The sequence below is a fragment of the Trichoplax adhaerens genome, genomic scaffold (assembly GCF_000150275.1).
Source record: "Trichoplax adhaerens TRIADscaffold_11 genomic scaffold, whole genome shotgun sequence".
Classification (NCBI taxonomy): domain Eukaryota; kingdom Metazoa; phylum Placozoa; class Uniplacotomia; order Trichoplacea; family Trichoplacidae; genus Trichoplax; species Trichoplax adhaerens.
The window spans coordinates 1891935-1918873 of NW_002060953.1; the positions used below are offsets into that span (position 1 = coordinate 1891935).

Sequence of the window (26939 nt, forward strand, 5' to 3'; positions counted from 1 at the left end):
ACCAACATACGTACACTGAATGGGATTCTCTCTCGTTACTACAAGTTTACGTCGGTCTAAACTAACCTTTCAAGTTTGTATTGCTGGGGTTCTACTCCGTTTAAAGTAGTTGGTTGGTAGGAGAATTGCATCACTAAGATCCATTCATTGATCGAAGACTTAGGCCGATGTTGATGGAGGAAGAAAACAACACTGCCCCATGATGTTGGGGGTAACCCTGCAAGTACCGTTGTTGACACGGTCGATGCTATCGGTGACTCTATGGAAGCGAAAGAAAATAAAAGTTGAATTGGAAGTGGTTCTTCTTCATTGGACAGACAGTAATGGATAGAGACTATTGGAGAAAAGAATTGACCCTTTACTATGGCGTCATGAAGACGAATGAAAAGTGAAATTAGAATAAGGCTTAGGACGAGTTGCGTCAAGATTCACCAACAATGTTGGAATCCCAATGGAAAGCAATGAAAAATGGCTGCAGACGAGCCAGTCGATGGCCTATACCACCATTGACATGAATTGAAGAAGGTAACATAGTATGGTATTTCAATCACTACGATAATCTTTATCAAGCGTATTGGATACTTTATAACCTTGATCCAGTAGCAGTAAGAGGATTATTTGGGGGTAAAAATGGACAATCATTGATGCAAGGTATTGCAAGTTGTTGGGCCATGATCAAAAAATGATCAACTCATTTAATGAATCGCTTAGCGATTGATTCCTTTTCGACAGTAGTCGATGACTACGCTCCATTTATCCTATCTTTGGCCTTGCTGCCATCAACTCCAGGTCGATACCCTGTCTTTCAAGGCAAAAATAATGGCTAAATGCAATGGATAGCATGTCAAAGCAGCCATTGCTTTGGCTGCATCTAGCGCCTTGAGAGTGTCGAGATCGCCATTCGTATCGATTGCCGTCGTTTTGACTCTCTGTTATCCTGCCTACGTCAGTCAGCGCTGTATGATACATTAACCTCTTCCTGCAAGGCCATTCTGAGTCCGACTGCAGCGACAAGGTCGGCCCATGGTTTGATACCCACTGTTGGGCAACACTTTCAACGGCAATCTACTCCTTTTTCAAGGTGCAACTTGAAATCAAGGCATAACGTGAAAACTTACCTTTAAAATAACATCAATTCTCTTCAACAACGTCGACTCAAGCCAAGCAATGGAAAGGAACTGAATCTCCAGTCGTCATGGAGGTGCTCGTCGCTGACAAGAAATGGAGGAAAAGTAGGACAGCAGTCAGTACAAGCCCAATTCAACACAGCGATTGTCCAAGGGGCCGGCAATGGAAACAGCCCATTTGTATGGCTTTAAGCTATGTCTTGCGACATACCCCTATCGGCCAGTCGACTACAGTCCACTCATAACAAATGAATTCTACAGTCCATATCAGTGCTGCACACTGTAAAATGATAGTACATTGTACTGTGATGGAGGTACTGTAGACTAGGAATGGACTGACCGCTTGCTTGCCCTACAATGGTACAGTACTAATATCCGTGCTGCACACTGTAAATCGACAGTACATTGTACTGTCGATTTAGGTACTGTAGGTTGACTTGGAATGGACTGACCGCTAGCTTGCACTGCTTAAACAGTGATACTGATATCAGTGCTGTACACTGTAAACCGACAGTACATTGTACTGTAATGGAGGTACTGTACTGTAGGTAGACTAGGAATGGACTGACCGCTTGCTTGCCCTGCTTAAACAGTGGTACAGTACTAATATCCGTGCTGCACACTGTAAATCGACAGTACAGTACAGTACATTGTAAATTGACAGTACATTGTACTGTCGATTTAGGTACTGTAGGTTGACTTGGAATGGACTGACCGCTTGCTTGCACTGCTTAAACAGTGATACTGATATCGGTGCTGCACACTGTAAACCGATAGTACTGTACATTGTACTGTAACGGAGGTACTGTAGGTAGACTAGGAATGGACTGACCGCTTGCTTGCCCTGCTTAAACAGTGGTACAGTACTAATATCCGTGCTGCACACTGTAAATCGACAGTACAGTACATTGTAAATCGACAGTACATTGTACTGTCGATTTAGGTACTGTAGGTTGACTTGGAATGGACTGACCGCTTGCTTGCACTGCTTAAACAGTGATACTGATATCGGTGCTGCATACTGTAGACTGCTGCACACTGTAAACCGACAGTACTGTACATTGTACTGTAACGGAGGTACTGTAGGTAGACTAGGAATGGACTGACCGCTTGCTTGCATTGCTTAAACAGTGATACAGTACTGATATCAGTGCTGCACACTGTAAATCGACAGTACATTGTACTGTAACAGAGGTACACTAGGAATGGACTGACCGCTTGCTTGCACTGCTTAAACAGTGATACTCTGACAGAACTATACCTAATTTGAACCCTGGTTACGGTATGGTTTGCGATGGTGTACCGTACTACTGTCCCGTCCGTAGTCTACGGTCGAGTTGAATGGCCACAAAGAATCATCAGCCTCGGCACTATTTGACACCGAAGGTACCGTCGTTTTGCCCCGCTCTCTTCCTTTCTTCCTTTTTTTTTGAAGAGCCCCTGTAAACAACTGCTGTGGATTTTTCTCCATCGTAATACTGCAATGGTCCACCATCAACTTATTGTGCGCCGTGAGCAGTACTATGTGCATTTTGAGAGGGAGGATGCAGTTGAAATGACGAGCGGCAACGAGCTAGTCGGCACATCCATCATTGAAGGAGCAAGCGCTGGCAGCCGCCTTTTCCTTCTTTTTTCAATGTTTTATATACAGTACTGTACAGTACAAGATATTGCTGCATGGAGTAGTCCCTACACTCCTGTATTAGACCGCATCAGGATACTGAGTAGGAGTAAAATGGACTGGATTAGACCTGAGAAAGGTTCGGTGCAAACCCTTGATGATCTACAATTCTACATGCGTACAGTACTGTATATCACTGGATCCTTTCAATTTGTTTCTGTTTTGATCCATTTTGGGATTTTTTTCTACAACTGTGCTAGCAAAATGGACTGATTGTTTTTCACCGTACTGGTACCGTACTGGTACCACGGACTTCCAACAGTGCTCTACTGTTTCGTCTGTTCGTACTGCTTACAGTGTACAGTGTACAGTACCAACAGCACTTTTACGTTTTAGTACTGTACTCGACCGAAAGAAGACAAACTCAAATCCTTCACTCGAACAAAGGTGACGTCAATCTGACTCAATCATCGACGAAGCACGTACTGTACAGTACACTCGTACAGTCCAAGGTGACGTAGTACTGTCGTATCAACTAGTGCGCAGAAGCACGGATTCGAGGCAGCTGAAATAGCGCTATTGCGCCTTTTTCTCCAAGAAAAAATGGCGTTCCTCGACGATCAATAGCGCAGTACTAGATTGCTGTAGTCAAAAAAATAAACTAACAGTAAAATTAATCAAGCTGATTTCCCTTTGCAGATTCTTTGCAGTACAGAAATGGACTCAGTAGCTAAATTTGGTATACATTATGTTCAGTAGTCTACTCAAGGACGAGCAGAACAAGACTCGGTCTCCTCAATAAGCTCAACGTTGAAGGAATGATTATGTTCTACTTAGTCCATCATCACTCGCCCTCGAGACTGTACTTTTTACCTTCCTTCACTTTCCACTGTCTGTGTAGAATACAATAAACTGAAGACAAAAAGAAGTCTATTATGAGTCTCCTTCTTGTAGTCCTTAAATGAATTCCATAGCAAAGAACAGAAATATGCATCCATATAAATGCATTCTTCGATTTTAGGCGTTGTTGTGCATACCACGATGGATGCAGCACTCTGTCTATCATCATAAAGCCATTCAGAATCAGGAACGGACAGCCATAAGCCAAGGCTACTAACAGAACTCGTCGTCTTCGAGGTCTTCCATTTTAGTAGTCTTTCAGAATGAAGCTCAATGTCGGAATTATAGGATCATCGTCTTCTAGCGATCCATAAATAGAGTATGGCCAAAATAGCCGACACTCCAATACTCTACTGTACAATACTTACGATCAGGATGGCCGCCTAGTTTGACTGCGATGTACATGGATTGATTATTTCTTCGCCACAGAGCTCAGCCTACAGTTTGTACAGACTTTCCAGCATAGCATGTATTTGGTATGCTTCAGTCCAAAATAGATCATGACCAAGGTTGTAGGTCTCCACAGACTCCACTGCTTCCCCAATGTACGTGAATATTACCTTAGCCTCTGCAAAATTTCCACGACCGGATACATCATTGAGGCGAATAAAGCAGAGATGACTAAGAAAAATAGGATAAAGACCCACTCCTTAAACGAGAGCACTTTTATAAAAATAGGCTGGTAGCCTGCTCCAAGTCTCTCCCTATCGCAGAGTCAAATTTTCGTACGCCAAAATGGAGTTGGCTTTTCAATAACGACAAAAACCCGCTCATAGAACGAACATTTTTATAAAAAAAAATAGGCTGGTAGCCTGCTCGAGGTCTCTCCCTATCGCAGAGTCAAATTTTCGTACGCCAAAATGGAGTTGGCTTTTCAATAACGACAAAAACCCGCTCGTAGAACGAACATTTTTATAAAAAAAAATAGGCTGGTAGCCTGCTCGAGGTCTCTCCCTATCGCAGGGTAAAATTTTCGCATGCCAAAATGGAGTTGGCTTTTCAATAAGGACAAAGACCTGCTCGTAGAACGAGTACTGTTTATAAAAATAGGCTGGTAGCCTGCTCCAAGTCTCTCCCTATCGCAGGGTCAAATTTTCGTATGCCAAAATGGAGTTGGCTTTTCAATAACGACAAAAACCCGCTCGTAGAACGAACATTTTTATAAAAAAAAATAGGCTGGTAGCCTGCTCCAAGTCTCTCCCTATCGCAGGGTCAAATTTTCGCATGCCAAAATGGAGATGGCTTTTCAATAAGGACAAAGATCTGCTCGTAGAACGAGTACTTTTCATAAAAATAGGCTGGTAGCCTGCTCCAAGTCTCTCCCTATCGTAGGGTAAAATTTTCGCATGCCAAAATGGAGTGGGCTTTTCAATAAGGACAAAGACCTGCTCGTAGAACGAGTACTTTTAGAAAAATAGGCTGGTAGCCTGCTCGAAGTCTCTCCCTATCGTAGGGTAAATTTTCGAATGCCAAAATGGAGTTGGCTTTTCAATACCATCAGCCCGTTTGCATAAACAACACCTAAATGAATGGCTGCTATTGCGTAAGAAGGTTGGCAGTTGGGCATATCTGAAAATACTTCATTGCCATCGATAGTTGAATAGTAATGTAAATAAAAAATTCAGCCACGGCTTCGTCTACTCTATGTGTAGATGGGCAAGATCTCGACTCACGTCAATAATAAATAGATACCAGTAATTAATCCATTTTTATGGTCGAGGAAAGCAAGGAAGGGAAACATGAAGTAAAAATTCGCACGATATAGAAAATTGGGCATAGACCGTACTGGACAGTGTACAATATTGAGCTGGAAATTGAAAATGGATTGTTTTACATTAACAGGGTTGATGAGCTTCATTGAACCGAAATACGGTCATGACTACACCTGGAAATATCGCGTTTTATCCAACTTGAATTTATTTTGAGCCTATCGAATGAAAGGCTATTAATATCCTCGACTACGCCGAAAACAATCATACCTAGTCATCATGTATTGTGTTATAAAATCTTGCCAAGCAATTACATCTGTAAATACGAGCGAGTATCTAAAAAGAAAAGAGTTTATGGATAACGGATTACGACAATCAAACATTAAAGTGATTTTATAATCAAGTGATTCCTAGCTTGCAGAATGTGTCCCTTAGTCACAGACTAACAGCATTGAGTTACAAAAGTAAGATTACGATTTAGTCGCAGAAAGGATCCTATAAAACGCCAGGCGCAAATTTTAATCTTAGAAAATTATAGGAATTAAAGCAGCACAGCTGAAAGGAAATAGATCACAAATAGTAATGCAATATTGACAGTTAAGCCGGAAGCACCATTGGGATACGCTTGACTGTCGGACATGGTCATTTTTTGAGATTTTTCATCAGGATAAGCATTGCAGTCCCAAGCCAAAGCAAGAACATTTTGAGTGGTAGTCGGTAAGCTATATATATTATAAAATGTAACGTTAACTTTTTCTTTCTATCTCAACAGCATTTAATTTTAGATACGGTATACTTTAGCGAAAGGATGGCAATGGCATCAAGCTATAATAGACGTTATCGCATACTGTCTACCTAGAGCAATTGAATACGTGCATTATGTCACATAATGCTAAAGTTTAAAGATAGAATTCTATTCTGTCTAAGCTTGAAAGTGTGATCGAGTTAGAATCTAAAAGTGTTCGCTAACAAATAGATAAAACGAACATCTTCTGCTTACAGAACGCCGGCAAAGGTGGCGTTAAAATAATAAAATTAGAGTGAACAAATGGCATGAAATGATGCATCATTTCATTTTACTTAAAATCAACTTTTCATGAGCGTATCTTCCTCAATTAACTACGGAAATACTACGAAACTAGAATTGCCAACAATCACGCTTGATTCAGGACAGCAATACAACGCCTTAGATGCAAAGTATTTCATTCAACAAATTAAAAGTAATATAGCAAAAGCATTCTGCATTACTTACCAGGATATAGCACTTTGACATTGTTGCTTAGTTACACTGCTAACAATTTTTCGGCGATCAGTGCTACAGAAAGGGATGGTAGTACACGACATCTTGATCCATTTGTCACTGCAAAAGGCAGAAACACCAGCGGCAGCATAGCTCGATTTCATTGAGGCAATAATCGCACTTTGTTGATACAAATTAGGTACAACCCACGACGGAAATGCAATATCCTTTGGCAATGGGCCGCAATACATGGAATTAATGCTAGCCAGAGATGATTTGACGCAGGTTGATAAAGTAAACTGTTGACCAGTAGATTGGCATATCGCTTGCGTATTTAAACCATTAACATTGACTAATTTACTACCGCATGTTTTTAAGCCACTACAGGAACGACTAAAATCCAGATAGGTAGCCGATTTGGTATCCGAAGAACACTTTGGCAATGTTCCCTTACATAAGACATCTTTTAAAGAATTTTGGCATGTAGTGGAAAGTTGTCGTTGCAAAATGTTAAAGTTGCTAATGATGAAATGTAAAGTTTTGGTCGTTCTCTTGATGATCGTAGCCGGAACCAGATAATTGACATCGCAAAATGACATAATGCTTGCACTAGGTTTAACGCACTGATTAACATCTCCTTCAACCCAAACAGTCACGGAACCTGGTGAAGCTGCCCGACGTTGCTGAAATAGATATGTAAAAATAAAATATTAAAATGGATAGAAATGCCTTTGATTAAGCAATGTCTTTCCAAGCAATCCTTTCAATATTTCTCAAACTTTAAATTTTGCTTCCTATGGCAATTTATACTACTGTACAAACCAGTTGCAACTTTCATTTAATTACCATCGCAACAGATAAAGTAGTTTTAAAGTAAAACTGAGAGTAAATATAATATACTGAAGCCTTCAACAACATTTATTTGAATGACTACAATGAGATTTTCAGGTCGAGCATAGTTTAGTGCCCATATTGCAGTCGATCATAAAGTAGTCACCAATCATACGTGCGGTTACTACTACGTTAATCTTACTATAATATGAAAGCTTTCATACGGGTTCTTATAGGCAATTTCCTCTGATGCTACTTTGCCTGAGTCTTGCTTGATAATATCGATAATTTCTTGAAGCAGTCCATGATGACCACTTAACGCGCTAAGATGGCTAGAATGGCCTCCATCGACTACACACATACTTATTGCAATCCCAACTAACAAGATGATCGATGTCGAGCCTACCATGGTTTTTCCTTTGTCAATGAAGTAATAACTTTGTTATTATAGCATTCCATAAATTGATTCAATTGAGGATCAACGCGTAAATTATAAAACAAAATAAATGTGTGCATTAAAACCTTAAATATCGACAGAGAGAGTGCTCAAGCATTAATATGAAAGCATCATAGATGAATTTAAATGTATCTATGGAAAGACTTGCATCTACTCTGAAATGCATGCCATGTCCGCCTTACTCAAGGTTATAATAAGCATACTAGCGGTTGGACTGCAATAAAAGTAAAAGCATCCGTTCACTTTTATTTTTACTCCTGTATATACTCGTGCTTTTTTACCAGCATTACAATTGTATAAGGTATGAATTCAAATATGTCTATGGAAAGACTTGCATTCACACTGCAATGCATACATGCTATCTGCGATTTACTGAAGGCAGTATTAAGTGCATTGCATAACAGCATTTGAACTGAAATAAATTACTGATAGGTTATAGAAGTACAAGCAACTATCCACTTTTATTCTTACTTTCTTGTATATATTTTATCATTAATAGCGATGATGAACATGCAATGAGTGAAAGGTCTACTAATTTAAATGCACAATGTATGAATTCAAAGATATCTATGGAGAGACTTACATCTACACTGTAAGGCATGCATGCTAAGCGCACTTTACTTAAGGTTTCATAAAGTGCATTCAAGCGCTTGGACTACAATAAATTCAGACGAAACACGGCAAATATTGCTACAGGACTAGTAGGTTATAACAGGAAATTCATAGCTATAGATGTAAATTAGCAGATAATGTTAAGCCGAAAGTTATCGTCATCTGTAAGTTCAAAGGCCGCAATAGCAGAATTAGCGAAGCCAAAGGGTAGTATTTCAGGGTAATTTGAAGCTAGTTTAAATCCCCTATTTAAAAGTTTATAGGACAAGGTCGTACTTAAAAAAGACATTTTTAAGTCTTAGTCCTTCATTTTAATACTAAGCGAAGCAGTTAGCATACAGAGCTAAGTCCATGTTTCTCAAGTAAGAGTTGCAATAACTTCATGTGCAGGATTTACTGTTTTAAAATGCGATCATTAGTGACATCACTTTATACTATCAAACACGAAGCAAAGCAGAATGTAGATAAATTTCTGAAATGGCCGTACTAAACTCATAGCATAAAATCGAACACGATATTCTAACTAGGTAACGAAATTCTTCTAGCAAAAAGTCAAAATAGAAAACTTTACAAGTATATTTGCCTGATGGTATTAGCTCGAAGTCATAGAAGCAACAGCGGACTTCTGAAATTCTTAAGTAACAACATTTGATCAAACTAACAGAAAACAAAATTCAATTCGTAAATTAACTATGGCATTGATACACCCGATCAAGTTACGTGCCTATATTATTTTAAGAACTGTCTTAACTATGCTAAGCAAAAAAGTAATTTACGAGTGATGGCTTATTCAAATACTTCAACTTTCTTTTATCTATTTACTTCTCTATAATACTTCAACTATCAAACATGTTCAGTAGGGGTAACGTGGGAAATACGATAACATAGTAGAAATATTTCTTCTATTTATCAGCATGAACAGCTATAAGCTCTTACTAGTCAATGCTAAAATGCAGTTCCAACTGAATTTTACAATGTATGTACTATTGAGTAAGAGTTCGAAGTGCTGAATAAATAGCTTGGAAAAGTTTCAATTTTGCACCGACTAAAACCATTATTCCAATCGTATTTCAACTAATGCTTTGTGTTAAACGATCAAGTTATTACATGAATAAGAACAACTATACAAATATCCTTATTCAAGGGTCATAGGCAATTCTGTGGCAACTTTGCATAATAAATTCCATTAATAGTTTCGTTAGTTGTACGCAAAATAAGTATGTTGTAGTCACAAGCGACACCAATTAGACAGCAGCTATCACTATCTTAATTTACTTGATATACTTACTTTTGGGTGAGAAAAATTAAACTTGTTTTCGCTATTAATGCTCCAAACTCTACTGGTACAAGAATTGAAATAAATCTATCGGTCAGTCAATTCGAAATAAAGATAATTTCTAATAAGTTGCAATTACAATAAAATGCATATACCATATGTTTCTTCCTATCCACATATGCAAGGTGCTACAAGAAATTATCGGATATCCAGTATTATCTTTTAGTATTTTATATGGATATTTAATGATTATTTAAACACATTACCGTAAAACTGCCATAAAGTGCAAGTAAATACAGTATCGAACTGTGAACAAACTCAATCATACTGCTTACCTAAAAATCATATGGTGATGCTTTTATTCGTGTTTTCGTCATAATTACAACTTTATGCGGACGCAGTACATTGCTTTCGTAACTTTACTTGTTTGGCGAAATCGATTTGTAGCTAGAACTACATACTAATATATAATATTTAGGAGGAGACTAAAGTAGGATACCGTGGCCTCTGATAAAGACCTGGAACACTCTGCAATAACGAATATTCAAAACAGCAAGATATAACATAGTAGTCTAGATCATCTATCATTCTTGTTGTAGCAAAATAAAAAGAAAGCTAATACAACTTCTTTTATCAATAAAATTATACTTTAACTACTACTAGTATAGGCTGATTCAAGCACTTATTGTTATTAATCCAAGATCAAAATAAAGCTAGTTTTCTCCTCTTATTTAGCACTTCCTTTCTATTTAAATACCTATCTTTGTTAGACACAGTCTGCACAGTTAGTAGCAGAATAACTTCATTATAACTATTATAAAACCCATACATGCTATTAGATCTACGATTGCATAATCGATTAGAACACTTAATAAGTAACTTTTCTTGATTCATTTCCCAAACCTTAGTGGTATGTATTAAAATTGTCAAAGTAATTACGGATTCGTATAATTTTGAAAGTCGAACCTGATATGTTGCAAGAGTACATAAGACATACCAAGAAACATTTCTTGCTTTGCATCCTATCAGCAAATTTTGGAGTTTATGAAGGTGAATTTATAATGTATGCCATCGATAAAAGTCCCAATCTACCCGTAGCCCTATAAACCAATATTTTTAGTAAGAGGAAGCCGATTAAGAAAGCACAAAGTTGACAAGGATCAAGTTTAGACAAATTCATATTATGGTCTATTTTAATACCGTCAATCCTTTCAAGTTTAATAAATATCTTGAAACTTGGAAAATTTAACGACAGTGTGGTACGGCATGATATGCAATTATCCAAGACCGATTTTCATAATGTTATGCATTCTGAAAAAAAACCAGCATAATATACAGCTATGATTTTATCACGGTTTTTGGCCTAACTTGTTCATCATAACTTTCTCATACCGATTTGTGAAATGTTGTACAAACAGCGAGTCTGATGGTATTTTATACCGTTTCTTCGAGTAGACTGTATCTCAATATGATCAAGGATTAGTAAACTAAAACCTTCCCAAAAAGGAAGAAATATGTTTCTCTTAATCTTAGCTATGCATCTGATTCTCTACCACTGGCTTAACTATAAAGGAATTAGCAGCCTTTATAACGTTTCATACTTTGAACATACAGCAAATAGTATTCTATTTTTAGATATCTTTCCTTTAAAGTATGGAAACATACCGTAGTTGCAAGATTACCAGTTCTTTCTAAAAGAGTGCGAGTATATCTCGATATAGTTTGGACTGAACTGCTTCAACCTCCGGAAAAAGAAAGGAATATATAACCTCAATCCCGTCATTCTCAACGACTGGCTTTGCTACAAATTGACTAGCAATATCATAATATCGTATATTTTAAACATTTAGCTGATATCATCCTATATTCAGATATCTTTCCATTAACGTTTAGAAACCTAGTCGTAGGGCTTTTCGTTCTAAAAGTGATGGTCCATGATTCTAGCAAATAGCTTTCGATAATAGTTGTTAATGCTATAGTTATTTGATCCAATTCAAACAATTATAAAATAAGGTAATCGATGCTAAAGAGTATTAAATTTAATTTGAGATACTCGTAAATGATGATTGTGTTTGGTGTTTCAGCGATATTGAATGATATTCATTTATTGTCAATTCATATTCTTCTAGTACTGTCGTTCTTGAATAATCTAAAAACGATAATGAATTCCTGTATTTAAACTGCATTTTTATCATTCTAGATCTTACCTTATGATTTGAATACATGCACAGGTGAAAATTGATCGACAACGAGCTATAGTAACTATATAGATATAAATAGACATAAATATCTGCTTTGATAATGTAAACGATAAAAACCTACATAATGACATGGTGTAGAATAATAAAACTTATTATATGTTGGAAACAAATTCTTTGCTGATGACATTTCCTAATTTAAATTGGTTCTTACGATCTCAGAAAATGCCATCGCTCGTACACCATAGCTCGCTAGATTAGAATGTGAGCATTATCAGTATGTTACATATTAATTAAATATAGCTATCTAAACTATAAGCTCTTGATGGTATAGATGAGGGCCCCTTCGTTGTAATAAGAAATGAGTGATTTAGTAAATAATTGCTGTTATAAATCTAAGTTAAATAGGCAATATGGGGTAGAATAATTTATGTCAGAGATAAATTAGGTAATAATATAGGTAGCTTAATACATCATTAACAATAGCTATAATGTACTTCAGATGATACGAGACAAACTGCTATTAAATCGATATTAATTCTCGCGATTAACTATAATAACTGGAATGTAATTATTTTCAAGTAAGGGCTACCCTGTAAGTATAGTTTTTTAACCACCACATTCACCTACTTAATTGAGAACAGTAACCGTTTAAAAATACAAATAATCACAATGATATAAGAGTGAAGTCTTTGTAGTTTGTATTCGTGCGCTGGAATTATATTCGAAATCTGCGCAAATAATCTAATTAAGGTAAGGTGAATAAGTGACAATCATTTTTTATTTTAAGAATAGAGTCTATATTTAAGGATACTTTATCAATTCATATTTTTAATAGCATAGCTGGTATAATGAGTCGATATAAAGGTAAAAGGAACGATTAAATTTGATAGATAATAATAAAAATGAAGGAAATACTTGCATTTGAAGGGTTAAGATCAGCTTTAAAAAATTTATTACCCTCTGCTTTTAGTCCATTGATGTTACGCAAAAAAATTCCAGTAGAAACTCTTATTTTGCATATCTTCAAAGAAGAATACGAATATAAGTTAGAAAATTCGTTGCCTTGCGAATTTAAAGTATTGATTAAGAAAATAAGGGATGAATTCTCACTTTTAAGGCGTAAACAGAATATTGCATAATGGACGATCACTATCGATTCCATGCGGAAAATTTCTCACTTTTAAAGCGTAAATAGAATATAGCATAATGGGACGATCACTGTCAATTGTATGAAAAAAATTTGTCACTTTTAAAGAGTAAATAGAATACTGTATAACGAGATCATAAATGTTAATTGTAAGATTGAAATCAAGAAAATTTGTCCATCCTCAATTAACGGGGGGGGGGAGTGCTATTATCAAGGAATTGCTTCCGCATCGTTTTCAAATCAACGATTTTAAAAATAACTAATATAGGCAACCCTATATATTTCTGTAATTAACCATTTATAGACAGTATATAGTTATCCTTTATTGGTTTCCAGACTAGTGGCGTATAAAACCAAGACAATGTTTCTGTCTACTGTTATATTAACTAAGAGCATCTAATTTGCTTCATATATTTTAAGTTCTATATTGGATGGCACGAGAAAATAAAAGGCCATTCCTGACTACTGTTGTTGTTAATAAAATAGTTCCATTGGCTTTATCGTATCGCTGTGTGGCATAGCGCTTCAGAAATTCAATCAATAGCTAGTCCTGTTACTATATTCATTAAAATCTTCATTTTTATATTGTTAAGGATAGATTACAGTCTTGGAAGACAACTCTCTTCGTAATCCTTGAAATCCTGTCATTTGCTTCGTTATTAAGTTTCTTCTTTCTTCTATTGATAAACTTCCTTTAGGCATTGCCTTTATTGACATGAAGCTGAATTGTCCAATATTTGTATCCTATTTGAATAGATTTTAAAGTGATCTCTATTTATTAGGTTCCTTTGATATTGGCTTTATAAACGTAAAGCAATATTGTCCAATACTTGTATCTTAAACTAAATTATAGAGGGCTAGCGAACTATTAAAAGGATAAGACTTACACATATTTATCATCTTTATCAATCCAGAGTTATACAACTAAGCTAAAAGTAACTACAATTTCTTTGACGACGTCTTATAATTATCCTCGGTAAATACTTGTAAAAATATTTTTGTAAATTTTATTATATACTTTTTATTCATCATTTTCTATGTATTACCTTCTTTACACAAAATAGAATTGCCAGGTATTTGTATTCTATAGAATTATCAATTTTAAATGGAAGTACACCTTTGAAAAGAAGAGATTTAAAATTCTAGTAAACCTCATTTTATTCAATAAAATTCTATATTAACGCCATCATTAAATGTAATTTTTTCGGCAATAATTCGTTTCGTCTTGGTAAATAATCTATAAGAATATTTGATTTAATTCAAGAATATATTTAGATGAATTTCAATATTAGTTTACCTCTTTATAATTATGTAATTTAGCCATAAATGGTTTTAGGCTATTGGCTGTTATTTCCATCGGTCTTTAGCTAACAATCTTGTCGTCATCTTGTCCTTGCATTTAGCTAGCTTGCTTCATTTTTTCCTTTTTAATATTGAAAGTAAACCGGTATTATCCTTGCTGATTATTTCAGACGATATATTATACCATTAATTACGCTGAAATAGTGGTCAATGCCTACAGCTAGGCATCATCTTATTCGACAAGTGATCTATAAGACCTATAGGCAATTAAAGATAAAGGAAGCGGGCAATATATCAAGAATAACTTTCAATTGGTTCTCTTAATCTGAAATTACATTAAACATAGTTACTGTATCCGATTTTATCCAACAGTAATCATTCTGCGACAGAATCAATCATTTTTCTGCCGCCCGATATTGCAATTACGTCAACAAATATCGTACAATCATATTGAAAACCGAAATTAATATAATTAAATCAATTAAACGAGGACATGAAAGAATAATTATAGAACTAAAATACATTTCTATTCATATCATGGAATGCGTTACTTGTCGGCGAGATCAATTTTACGTAAGACAGTGACAAATGCTTAATCTTTCAAATTGTAGAAGAAAGATATCTTCAAGACATAAAATTGCTTATAGTCACATGGTTATATTCCTTGATTATATCATCCTAAGGCATCCATTGTCTAATTAATAGCTTAATAAACGAAAGATAAACGAGTATTATGATTTTAAATACTGACACTAATAAAACTAATCACAGGTGCTGTTGAAATAAATGCCAAAGGCATAGCTTCTGCTTTACTATTGTTATCATTATTTACCGTAATTTATCATGTCATGGCATCCCTAAATCGGACTCTATCCGAGTGCTAGCGATTTATTAGTTCCTTTATTTTGCTCCAATACAATAGTGTCTTCGTTTCGCCTATGCCATTTATCATGCTAAAACTATTTATAGTATTTGGTGTATCGCAATAAATTCAACAATTCACCACAGCCTACCACTTATTTCCGTTGTATCGTGAATTGAAGACGTTATCTCTAAAGTTGATATATACCCAATTCGAACGTGAAAAACGGATTTCTTATTTACTTTAGGTAAGTCTGGATTAAAATAAGGATGAGTGAGTAGAATTTTTTTGATCATACGAGTAATACTGTTTGCTACTCATTATCGGACTTGAAGTTGATCTGTAACAGTATAACTAAATTTGGATTATTTAAGCACGTTAAATGTGATAATAACCAAACAAGTAATCACGGAAACTATACTATAAGTATCTATATGACAGATAAAAGTTATTCCACTGGTGTAGTAGCGCATATGTTATACCATACGTGTGGATCTATTGGGAAGATTAATACTAATTTGCCTACAATATAGCAGGATATGAAAAATTTTCTGATTGTCAACTAAAATGTACCGCTTACTAAATATTTAATTATGAAACTAAATTATAAGTTATTACCGATACCCAAATGTAAAAGTGATTACCGGAGGATTTAGAATCGTACTGAAACGTAGACCAATTTGGCTAAACTAGATTACAGGTCGTAGGATAAGAAAGCAATTATCAATTACGAACTGAAATAATATTCTGGGGATGCATCATGAACGATCTTATTTGAATAGCTACTGCTATGATATTCTAATAATCTGTTATATTGTATTAGAGGTTATTTAAAGATAATACGTATCAGCAACACATATTCTTGCTTGTAGAAACACAATTCATTCATGGATTGATTTCTATTTTGTATGTCCTACGAGGACAAAAATAATAATGTCTAGTATAGGCTGACAAATGTCATGTAGTAAGATGTTTTAACCTAGAAATAGATTTTCAACTGATGATATCGTCCTAGGTGCTTTCTATGATTTGATAATTGGAGTTCTGATAAATTTCCGTTAGCTAGTTTCAAGTGTAATGAAATATCTTCTAAGTATATGCTAGTTCGATTGAGTATGATCTCAATAGCTACTTATGATTAATTAGTAATGATAAAATCTTTACAAAGTTAAGCTTAATGTACACAAATTCAGGTGTCATAAATAAAGCTAATTTCTTTCTTGAATAATCCGACAATTCAATACTTATGCACGCATCGACATTAAACAAATAATCTTTCTTATTTAAAACTCGATCAATTTGGCATACTTTCTATTAGGTATTATGCTACAACGATAACTGATTAATATCTTTACATTCATTTACAATACCGTGTCATAAAATCTAGTAAATTTCAATAATACAACTGTTAAACTAGCCAAGATAGCGTTAAAATAATCTATGCTTTCAAGTTATAATTTACATATTTCCTGCGGACCAGTTCGAAGTGATGATATATCTTATCGAGATGTTTCAAAGTAATAGATTTGATGTTGTTACTAGTCATCGCTAATAACGATAGATTGCGTTAAGAAGCTCTGTTCAGCATACGAGTAGTGCTAAACAACGTCGATTTAATCGACATGGGAAATTCATATTTTAAACTGGATCATAAATTAAATGCATCGTTCTTAAGTAGCTTGTTACGAATGATATCATTAATTTTGGAATCTGAATTAAAGGACTCATTTCTTGTTTTTAACCGAATGAAATTTTTGGAAGTCCCTACTAATAACAAACGACTGTTTGCATTCATATTTCCTCCTATTATACTTTTCATATAAATACTGTATGCTCCTTTATGCGTACAGGCGAATTCAGAAATTGTTTGATGATGCAAATAATAGCATAGGCTCCGACATTGTAACGTTTCCTTTCGATTGATTTTGAGGTAAATGCATACATTATCCACATCTAAAGATTGATTCTTTTCTTCCATTTTCTCTATTTATATTGCGTATATTTTATTGCTATATAACAGCATGAATCAATTTGACTTTCACAAGAGCAGTTAAACCGAGTGTAGCCATCTTGAGATATTTGTATATTTATTTCTATAAATTTCATGCGTGAGCTTTTTTGATTTATTTATAAAAATGGTGGTTACGCGAAGTATAAAAAAATCAATTCTAAATAGCAAAATACTAATTAAAATTAACCGATAATAATAAAGCAAGATATTGATTTTGCAATTTTAGTTCTATGCCAGCTACTATAAATTAATATATATTACATCATATGATTCAAGTTTTACGTTTAAGATAGTAGGTATTTCTAATAATAAGTAAAGTATTGGTTATTTTATATAATCGTTTTTGATATTTATGGCATATGCTGTACTAATACTATTAAGTGCGAAAGTAAACATTCTAGCTGATATAATAACATTATGCACTATCAGATCTTTTTAGCTTTCATAGATCATGCAATCTTTTCGAACGGATTACTTCATGTAAATTTAAGAATTTACTCACTACTGAAAGTTTTAGTTAAGATATTTCTATTCACCTTTTTCCATACTTTATTAGCACTAACGATGGATACTAGTTGAACAGTGGTTAAGAATAAATTATTTAATTTAAATCACTTTTTTAAAACTGACATCAAGTTTTAAGTGTTTTTTTTCTATCATAAGTTGAGAGAGATAAACGCCTCGTATATTGTACGGATGAACACGTTAATTTCTACAAGTTTCAGTGTACCTGAAAATTCATAATCAGATTTTTGAATATTAATCTTGATAAATGCTTATAGCAACCTGGAGGATTACAAATTTTTATCAGTCAGTTTCAGTACTAATTGAGGATTAAAAGCAGAATAATATGTACTAGAGTATATATATAATTCCTTACATTAATTTTCCAAACCGATTCTACTCAATAAAATAATAAAGACCAATGAAAGAAGGATAGTACCGTATATCATTTCCATCGGAGTATCGCACGAAGAAAGCAATTTTATTCTATTATACAGCTGTCAAAGATATTGTATTGCAACCATAGTCCATCGCAATGACGTCGCTAATTCGCTTTGGATTCTTTCTCATAATCCTTTATTCTTGCTCAACAATCATTAACTTATAAAATATACATACCTAAAAATAGGATAAATCAATTATGCCGTTCGGTAAAAGACTCTATATTCTCTATAAGATATCGATCTATTGATCCATAATAACAATAGTGAGGGTTATGCCTGAAATTATAGCATTGTTAACAAATAGCCATATTATTATGGATTTGATGAACAAAAAGTGATCGATAAAGGTTACAGGACAGGATCTTCTTTATATCTGATATTTATTAATCACGCTATGATTACGAGTAAAGCGATATATTATAATTGAAAGCGTAATGCGTTGATCATTTCTAAAAATGAAATTTCACGAATTATCAAGAGTATATTAATAATTATAACTTAGGGTTAAAATTCATATGAATATAATCTATCCAATAAATGTTAGTGCATTATCAATTACTCTCAGCCGGAATTTGATGGACATTTCCTAAACTGCATGCCGAACTTGCATAGGCAGAACAAATAAAGGTCTATATATATTTACTTATAGTATTGTGTCATAATTTATATTATATAATTAACTCCTCGGCTGTCATCAAACACAAGACGAGCCCTGTATTATTCATATTTCATTACTCATTACTAATCCATCATTTAATTAAGTACTCTGGTCGTAGTTTTTGCTCCCTAAAATAACTTGGCTATATTCTTAGGACCTTTTCTTTGATTTTATGTACAATCAGGCAGCCAAGGTGAAAATAAATGTCCTTCAAAGATCGTCTCTAACGTACCATGATATAGCAGTAAAATTGCTTATTCGAGCATAGCATAGATTTACAATCTAACTTATGTCTTGTTCTTACGGTGTTGCCTTGTCATTAGGATAGTTTAATAAGAACAGTAGTAGCTGGTATAGAGAATATCCATAGTTGTAGTACTAGGTAAGATAAGTAATGCCTTAACGTGAATGTTGTTTGTAATAGTTCATTACATATTTGATATTGATTGTTATTGTGTGAAAGTTAGCAATATGATGATTGAAGTTCTAGTTGATGATAGTTGAATTAGACAACCTACGAGCTTAGATTAAGATTAAGTATGAGTAAGAGATTTAAAATATTTACTGATAGAAAAGCTATGTAAGGAACATCTCAGTTCGAGATGTTTCTCCTAGTATGGTATAATAATAATACTGTTGTTGTTTACAAATTAGAGAAACGGGAACATTTGAGTTGAGTGGTGTGGTAAAAAGTTGTAGATGTATCTTTGCTGATAAAAGTTTCATCTTGACTGTATTTTGCTGTGTGTGTTTAACGCTAACTAAAAGGGCGTTTAAGTCAGTAGCTACTTATAGACTTTTGCTGTACGTTACCTTGCCGTAGAAGTGAAATTGTGACACTTGTCCGCTATGCAATATATCAACCATATGATTGGCGCATTACTTTCAATGTTATTTCAGAATGTACTAATGCGTCTTATATAAGATCATGAACTTATGTATACCTGTTGTTGAAAAAACAGGAATATGCATTTTAAGCTACTTCTGGTAATCTTCCGAAAGAAGAGATCATACTAAAGATAAACTCCGTTTCATTTACTTAGATGACAATATTTCATATATGGCTATCTTATATTTGACTAATGTCCTTGCAGTAAATATCTAATTGTATTTTTAAGCAGATATTCAAGTCAATCACTATCCATAAGATACAATAATGATTTTGCACTCTAAAATTAGCTTGATTCAACTATAGATCATCTTTACATACATTTCATTGATTTCCTTTGAACATGAAATAAATTATTATCATGTTTACGCAATCGATTAATGTAAATATTATTCCAGTCTATCAATGCTAAAATATACTTAACTGTAAATAACTTTCTAGTAAATACTTCTATTCATCGCTGATATAATTCAATAGCTCTCTTTGCTACAATTTTATTTATTTTCATCCACCACTGGCTAGATCAACTATGTTCTTCACCTGATCAGCCCCCTAAAATATATGCCTATTTTCGAGTATAAAAGTAATTACTTCAGCTTCGAGAGTATTTTTAAATCTGTTAACGAGGTTTATCTTGCTTTATTATTCACTCTATAGCTCTTACGTACCGCTCTAATGAAATTATATAAATGTAATATTATCTCGTCTTTTGTAATTATTTTACTTTAAGCATATTTGTTATTTTCTGAAATTAATCAGCTATGCTCGTATGCTATTGAACTTAGGCTTTTCGCTTCGCTATATGCGTGCTATTCATTCATTAACAATAGTAAGTTATTAAGGATGATATGTTGCGTTGCTCTTAGATATGGAGACTATCGACTAAGCTACTAAGATTTCGGATGAGTGAGGGGGTACTGTATCTAGTAATATATAGCAACCATAAATTCATACAGCACGGTAGTATTCTCTAAGGTTTCTCAGTAAGAATTAGAAATAAAGTTAGTCATTCAGTACACTCTTATATTGTAATGGAAATTATGCTGACAGCATCCTGTTTTTAGACATTATATTATTACATGATCATGATATAAGGCATATACTCAATTGCTCACGAAGTCGCGATCAAGCAATAAAGTTCAAAGCAATGTTCACAGGTCATTATGTCGGTATTACTTGTCTTTTACAAAAATCTCATAACTCACAGCATTGATAAAACCTATCATGGTCTCAATGAAATTCTCTGTTTTCTGAGAAAAAATATTCCAACAGGTATTTTTACATTACGAGTCATATGTTCATAATTTCGTATTTCTATACATTAAATGTTAAGGGTGCTATTCATTCGTTGATGGATGGGTAGTAATCGATTCGATCTGATATTATAAAATTCTCCGCTCAAAATTGAATGATAACATTATCAAAGGTACCGTTAAATAGGTTATATTAACGATTGGATTTACCATTTCGCTTACTGTGTTAATAAATACTTGTTCAAATCTATCAATATTGATATGATGATAAGACCTAAAAACTGTAACAAAGCGTTTTTGCATTTATTTAGTGATAGTGATACATTGACTTATCTTTAGCCATTCCACACACAAGAAATTAATATACTCCAATATACCCGATGTTGACTGACTATTTATATTTTAATTGTTATACAGATAATTCCCCTTCATTATAATTATTGCATATACATGTTCAATAAAACCCATAGAAGCGAAAAAAGTTCTTTCTTTTTACCTCTAAAGATGAAACGATGTCTTGGAATATTTTAAGTAAACCTCAGCTCATAATGCTTCATTTATAATTTATGATAAATTGAGGTCATGTGCTTCATCTCTTGCATTTTCCATAATATATTTCTTGATCTATCAATATTGGTTTGTCGAGAAAGAAAGAAACGGATGTGACTATTTACCCGATGTTAGATAATAATATTAATTCAGATAATAGCAAATACGTGACTCAAGGAACTTATTATTCCTCACAATATTCCTGGATTTGTCCATGCACTCTCTTTGATGTAATATGGGAAGAGTCCTACGCTATTTAACACCAATGTTAGCTAATAAGTTCAATACTCGTTTAAGGAAATGATAAGGAATGGTAACTTGGGATTTATGCGTATACGCTAATCTTAGCTAATGATATTTATTCGTTGCGATTATAACTATGTGAGGGATGAATAATTTATTCTATGAGATATTCCTTGCTCTGTTAACGCTTATTTGATGAAATAACAAGTGATAGAAACTAATCCTTTTAAATTAAGCTTGCTCATACTAATATGCCCACTAGTGCTGTTTAATCTCTATGGTAGAGGAAGTTTTGAATTTCTTTCTGGACTAGGATTGCAGAATGCTAACGTAATATTTTGTGAAGCTTGCAAATTATGCTTATTCGCGCTTGGTATGCTTACTAATACTATTAATCTATAGCGTAAAGAAGTTCTTATAATTCCTTTCTAGACTGGGATAGTAGAATGTTGACGTAACATTGTGTAAGTCCCATTAAATTAAGCTGATTCACCTTTATATACAAACTAATGCCGTTTAATTATTAGAGTATAAGAGGTCTTTCTAGACTAGTACAGCAGAATGCTAACATAATATTGTGTGAATCCAATTAAATTAAGCTGATTCACCTTGATATGCAAACTTATGCCGTTCAATTACTAAAGTATAAGGAGTCTTTCTAGACTAGCACGGGCAAAATGCTAACTTAATATTGTATGAATCCCATTAAATTAAGTTGTCCTCGTTGATATGCACACCTCTACTGTTCAAATCACTCTCTGGAGTAAAGGAGTTTTTCAATTTCTTTCTAGACTAAGAGAGAGGAACGCTAAAGTAAAATTATGTGAAGCCCATTAAATGAAGCTTATTCACCCTAATAGGTCCACAAACGCATTTTAATTACCAGAGCAAATCATTTTTTCAATTCCCTCTTAAACTAGGAGAGCCGAATGCTAAAGTAATACCGTATAAAAATCGGATTGTCCAATCTGTGTACGAATGTTAATCAGCAACCATCGATTAATTTGATGAATCGATTTTGACGAGTGCTAGCCTGTTTTTATATACATAGCTGTCAAAATAGCATGCCTACCAATCTGATAATAGTGATTACAAAAAGAAATCAATCCATTCAGTACTGCTGTACTAGTTATCTACTCTGTCTTTTCTTAATTCACTACTTTGTACATTGCCTACCTTTTCTCTTGGATCAGGAAGGCTATTATTTGAATATTAATACGTTATTGATTTCCTCAAGCGTCCTTTTATCCCATTTTAACCCGTAATAGTATAGATAAGCGATTGCCACAAGCTGTCCAGAATATTCAATCTTTCTTTATTAGCCACTGATCCAAATAGGAAGCGCCATTTTCTATGATGTTTCTGTAAGCCAGGGATGGCCTACAATATTCTCCTCCACGATGCATTCTTCTTCCTAGTGCCTCTTTTCAACCAATTTCAGTCATCTTTATCCACACTTTTCTCCTCTTCAAGTATTTTTAACTAGCTACTGCCTCCAGTATTGATAATATGCATTTATTTTAAATCAGGCCAAACCTAGCTAGAAAAAGCATTTCGTCAGTTCTTCTAAACTATCCAAATGGCTTCATTGATTTCCCATTTGCCGGTTTCTGAGTATCGTTAAACTGGCGTCATCAAAACCCTTTGCTATTGGTTCGCTAATTGATTTTATGATGTTAATTCCTATTTTCGTAATCCCTCCTATTCCTATTTTCCAATAGGAATGCTGTTCTAATTTCAGGAAGACAAATTATTGTCCATTTAAGTGACGTTATTGTGATGTCATGATGATAGACGTAATCGTAATATTGGCATGATAGAAATTAAATGGAGTTGCTCTTGCATCATTGCCAACCTATACTAAATTAGCATCATGGAGTAGTCGCGACAATATTGAATATATTCTCACCTATTACTATGACCAAATATGATAACTGTCAATTTATTAAGTATACATATAGATATTACTCGAATAATATTCAATAACGTGAGCTTTTATAAATAGCTACTATAATTGGAATTGAGTATTGAAAAAAATCGTATTTAAATAAATACTTTAGCAGCTAATCAAATCGTTGGATGATTTTGCAGGGGAGCAGTTTGGAGGTAGGAATGACTAGAGTAGATTGGTTCTAGGTCAACGCTATTTCAATTGATTGCAGTCATTGCAAGTATTGCTTACGCCATTTTCTTCGATCCGATAGGGCATACAGTTTTTAATTCTACTTATATAATTAATTGACTTGCACTACCGTCTGTAGCTAGCTTTTAAATACTGTCGATCAGAAGAATTGTTTTGTTAATGAGATTGTGCATAGCCAATGGGCTAGCCGATGTTGGTCTAATGGACTAGAATAATTGCAATTAGTATGGATACTATTAATTGAAGACAAATATTGCCGATAGAGTTATTAATAGCTTGTTCTCATCCTCTAGCTGATCCAACAAGAAGAACTATCCGCCCACCTCAATCTATCCAATCCTTAGCTAGAAAACGGAAGATACAATCTAAGACAGATTTCCCTCTCGCTGGTTTTTGAGAAATTGAAGAGAGATTACGCTGTTGCAATGAAGTATGCTTATTAAGTTCGATGCAATCTTGTCTATTGATAGTATCTTGAGTCCTTAAATTTTCATATCGAGCCATTAAAATAATGAATAATATGCACTAGAATGGCCAATTGATGCTTATGATTCTTAAATTATACTGTTAATTTATGGAAAAAAATATTTGCATAGTTGTAAAAATCACTATCTCGGGCATATTTGATTTTATTCTCAACTGCATGACTTTCTTTCCCTTGAATGTTCACTTTTTCGCATATTTTTGAATTGAAATACTCTAAGGGAACAAGTCCAGATAATTTGCAGGGTGATGCTTGTCAATTTATATTCCATATTCATTATAACTATTAAATAAAAATCAATGCCATTCAATTTTAGATTGTCTTTCGGAATGGCTTCGCAAAACTGGATAGCGGTTATTTTAATAGCGACATTATTCTTCAGCAGCATTAAAGGGCAAATTGGCCACCCCTCAACTATCTTAAGCAGTCATTTCAATTTGCTGGATAATACAGTTCATTTAATGATGCAACAACCAGTCGCTTCTAATTTTACCATGGAAAAACGCTCTTTAGAGGTAAGATTGAGTCTCAACCTTAAAAGTTGATTACCCATGTTGACAGCTTGACGAATGATTTACGATTCCTTATTGATTAGCATGCTGCTTGATTCTAAGGTTGGTAACTCAAGTTTAGAGCTTTGATGGATAATTTATGATAGTTTATTGATGGGCAGGCTGCTTGACTCTTAGATTAGCTGCTCATGTTTAGAGCAATAACGAATAATTTAGGATACATAATTGATTAGCAGGCTGCTTAATTCTACTTTTCTATAGATCTCTTTTTTCATACAAACAGTTTTGATTCTTTCACTTTTATGTAACTAGCAGCAATGAAAGGATTGCATGACAAATTATAAATCAACTAAGATACTAAATGTATATAGTTAGATGAGCTACTAGAATTGCAATTCAAAACTCGTATAATCTCAAATACCAAAATAGCTGGAAAACAGAATTTTCAATACATGAATACATTCATTTTAACTTTGTTTCTTTGTAGCAAACAAGAGAAATCGCCAAGCCAAATGTCACTGTCTGGATTGCTGGCGATATCGATTCATGCAGCCTACCTGATGAGAACATCAGATCCTTTTGCAAGATCGAATATAAAGTTCCCACAGTCATAGCCAAGAGGACTTCTCGACTTTTTCAGTTTATTATCAAAAATTTCAAGATTCTAAAATCGCAAATGTTGACTGATTGTCTGTACAGCTTGAAGGAAGTGCTCTGCAAAGGAACCCTACCTCAATGTTCTAAAGATACTGTAACCGCTTCCTATTCAAATATTCAACAAGCTTGTGCACAAGTGCGTTGGTGTACATCGTCTTTTACTAGTCTTACAGATCAAAGTTGGATGCAATCTTGTCAAGTTTCTGGTCAAACATTTGATTTAAAAGTATGTAAGAAAGCTAATGTAACCTCTATTAACCTACAAAATTGCGGTCCATTACCCAAGCAAATTACATTTCCTACATGGATTATTCCAAATATTGAGCAGAAATCAAAAAGCAAAGCTCTAATTCGAAGAAGCTATAGTCATGAAGGCGTAAATTCGCGTTGCATTGATAAATGGGTTAATATGTATTGCTTAAGTGCTCCATTTTGTAGCAGCCATCACAATAAAATTGTAAGTGGAATTACGCAACAGCAATGCCAGTCGGCATTAAACTGGTAAGGGATACGACAAACTAATTTCTACTTTCTGACAATCTTTCTGCTGTTGACAGTTTTCCCCTTTACCCTTAAATATCTATCATGACAGCATTCTAATTCCTGCACTTCCATGACAACATTTTAGCTTACCTGATCGAATTCGAAAATTTCTACTCTTAACGGTCGATTGCAATGCGTATCCAGACGAAAATTCCGAAAAAGAAATTATGTCAAGTGAATGTGCTTATTCAAATGGTACAGAATCGATCGAAGGCGATAACTTGCGATGGCTTCTTTTATATTTTACAATCGTTTTATTAACCTATATAATTTTGTAAAGGGAAGCTCTTTCGTGTAGCAGCTTACGCGTAGAATTAATTATTTTTCATCACTTAAAAAGATAAAATTAAAGTAATCGCATATAGGAGAGAGAAAGTAGCATAGTATTTTTATAAAATAGAGTAGGTCTCGTTGTTATTTCTACTGAGATGTGACATGAAATATTTAAGCTAATACTCAACTGTTCACACTATTAGTCAGCTAGGAATCGTAGCTATCAATATCTAAATTCGTCGTAGACATCCATTTAGAGTCAACTTATTGTCGTAATTTTCCTCTATATGGAAAAAATTACGAAAAAAATAATCTAGTGAATTTTATCAGATACATTTGATCTATTGGAGAATAATTTTGAACTAAATTAAAGTAAAGTTATTTAAAAAAAGTAAATGTTTACTCTAAATGCACTTAAATCATATCTTTGAATATTGAAATAGATTCTGTTTTATATCGAATTTACTTTGCGTTTGCCCTTAGTTAAATTAA

The 26939-nt window shown here is 34.1% G+C and overlaps 2 protein-coding genes across 2 annotated transcripts; one reads left to right on the forward strand and one right to left on the reverse strand.

Annotated features, from left to right (window-relative positions):
• Positions 1-5898: 5898 nt before the first annotated feature.
• TRIADDRAFT_59590 (uncharacterized protein) lies at positions 5899-7837 on the reverse strand (the record flags this gene model as incomplete). Its single annotated transcript, XM_002115627.1, has 3 exons — positions 5899-6079; positions 6610-7280; positions 7631-7837. The coding sequence occupies 3 exons, from the start codon at positions 7835-7837 to the stop codon at positions 5899-5901; spliced, it is 1059 nt and encodes a 352-aa protein (XP_002115663.1).
• Positions 7838-24791: 16954 nt separating this feature from the next.
• Positions 24792-26452, forward strand: TRIADDRAFT_59591 (uncharacterized protein; the record flags this gene model as incomplete). The annotated part of the gene is made up of 3 exons (XM_002115505.1): positions 24792-24977; positions 25462-26132; positions 26260-26452. The coding sequence occupies 3 exons, from the start codon at positions 24792-24794 to the stop codon at positions 26450-26452; spliced, it is 1050 nt and encodes a 349-aa protein (XP_002115541.1).
• Positions 26453-26939: the final 487 nt, after the last annotated feature.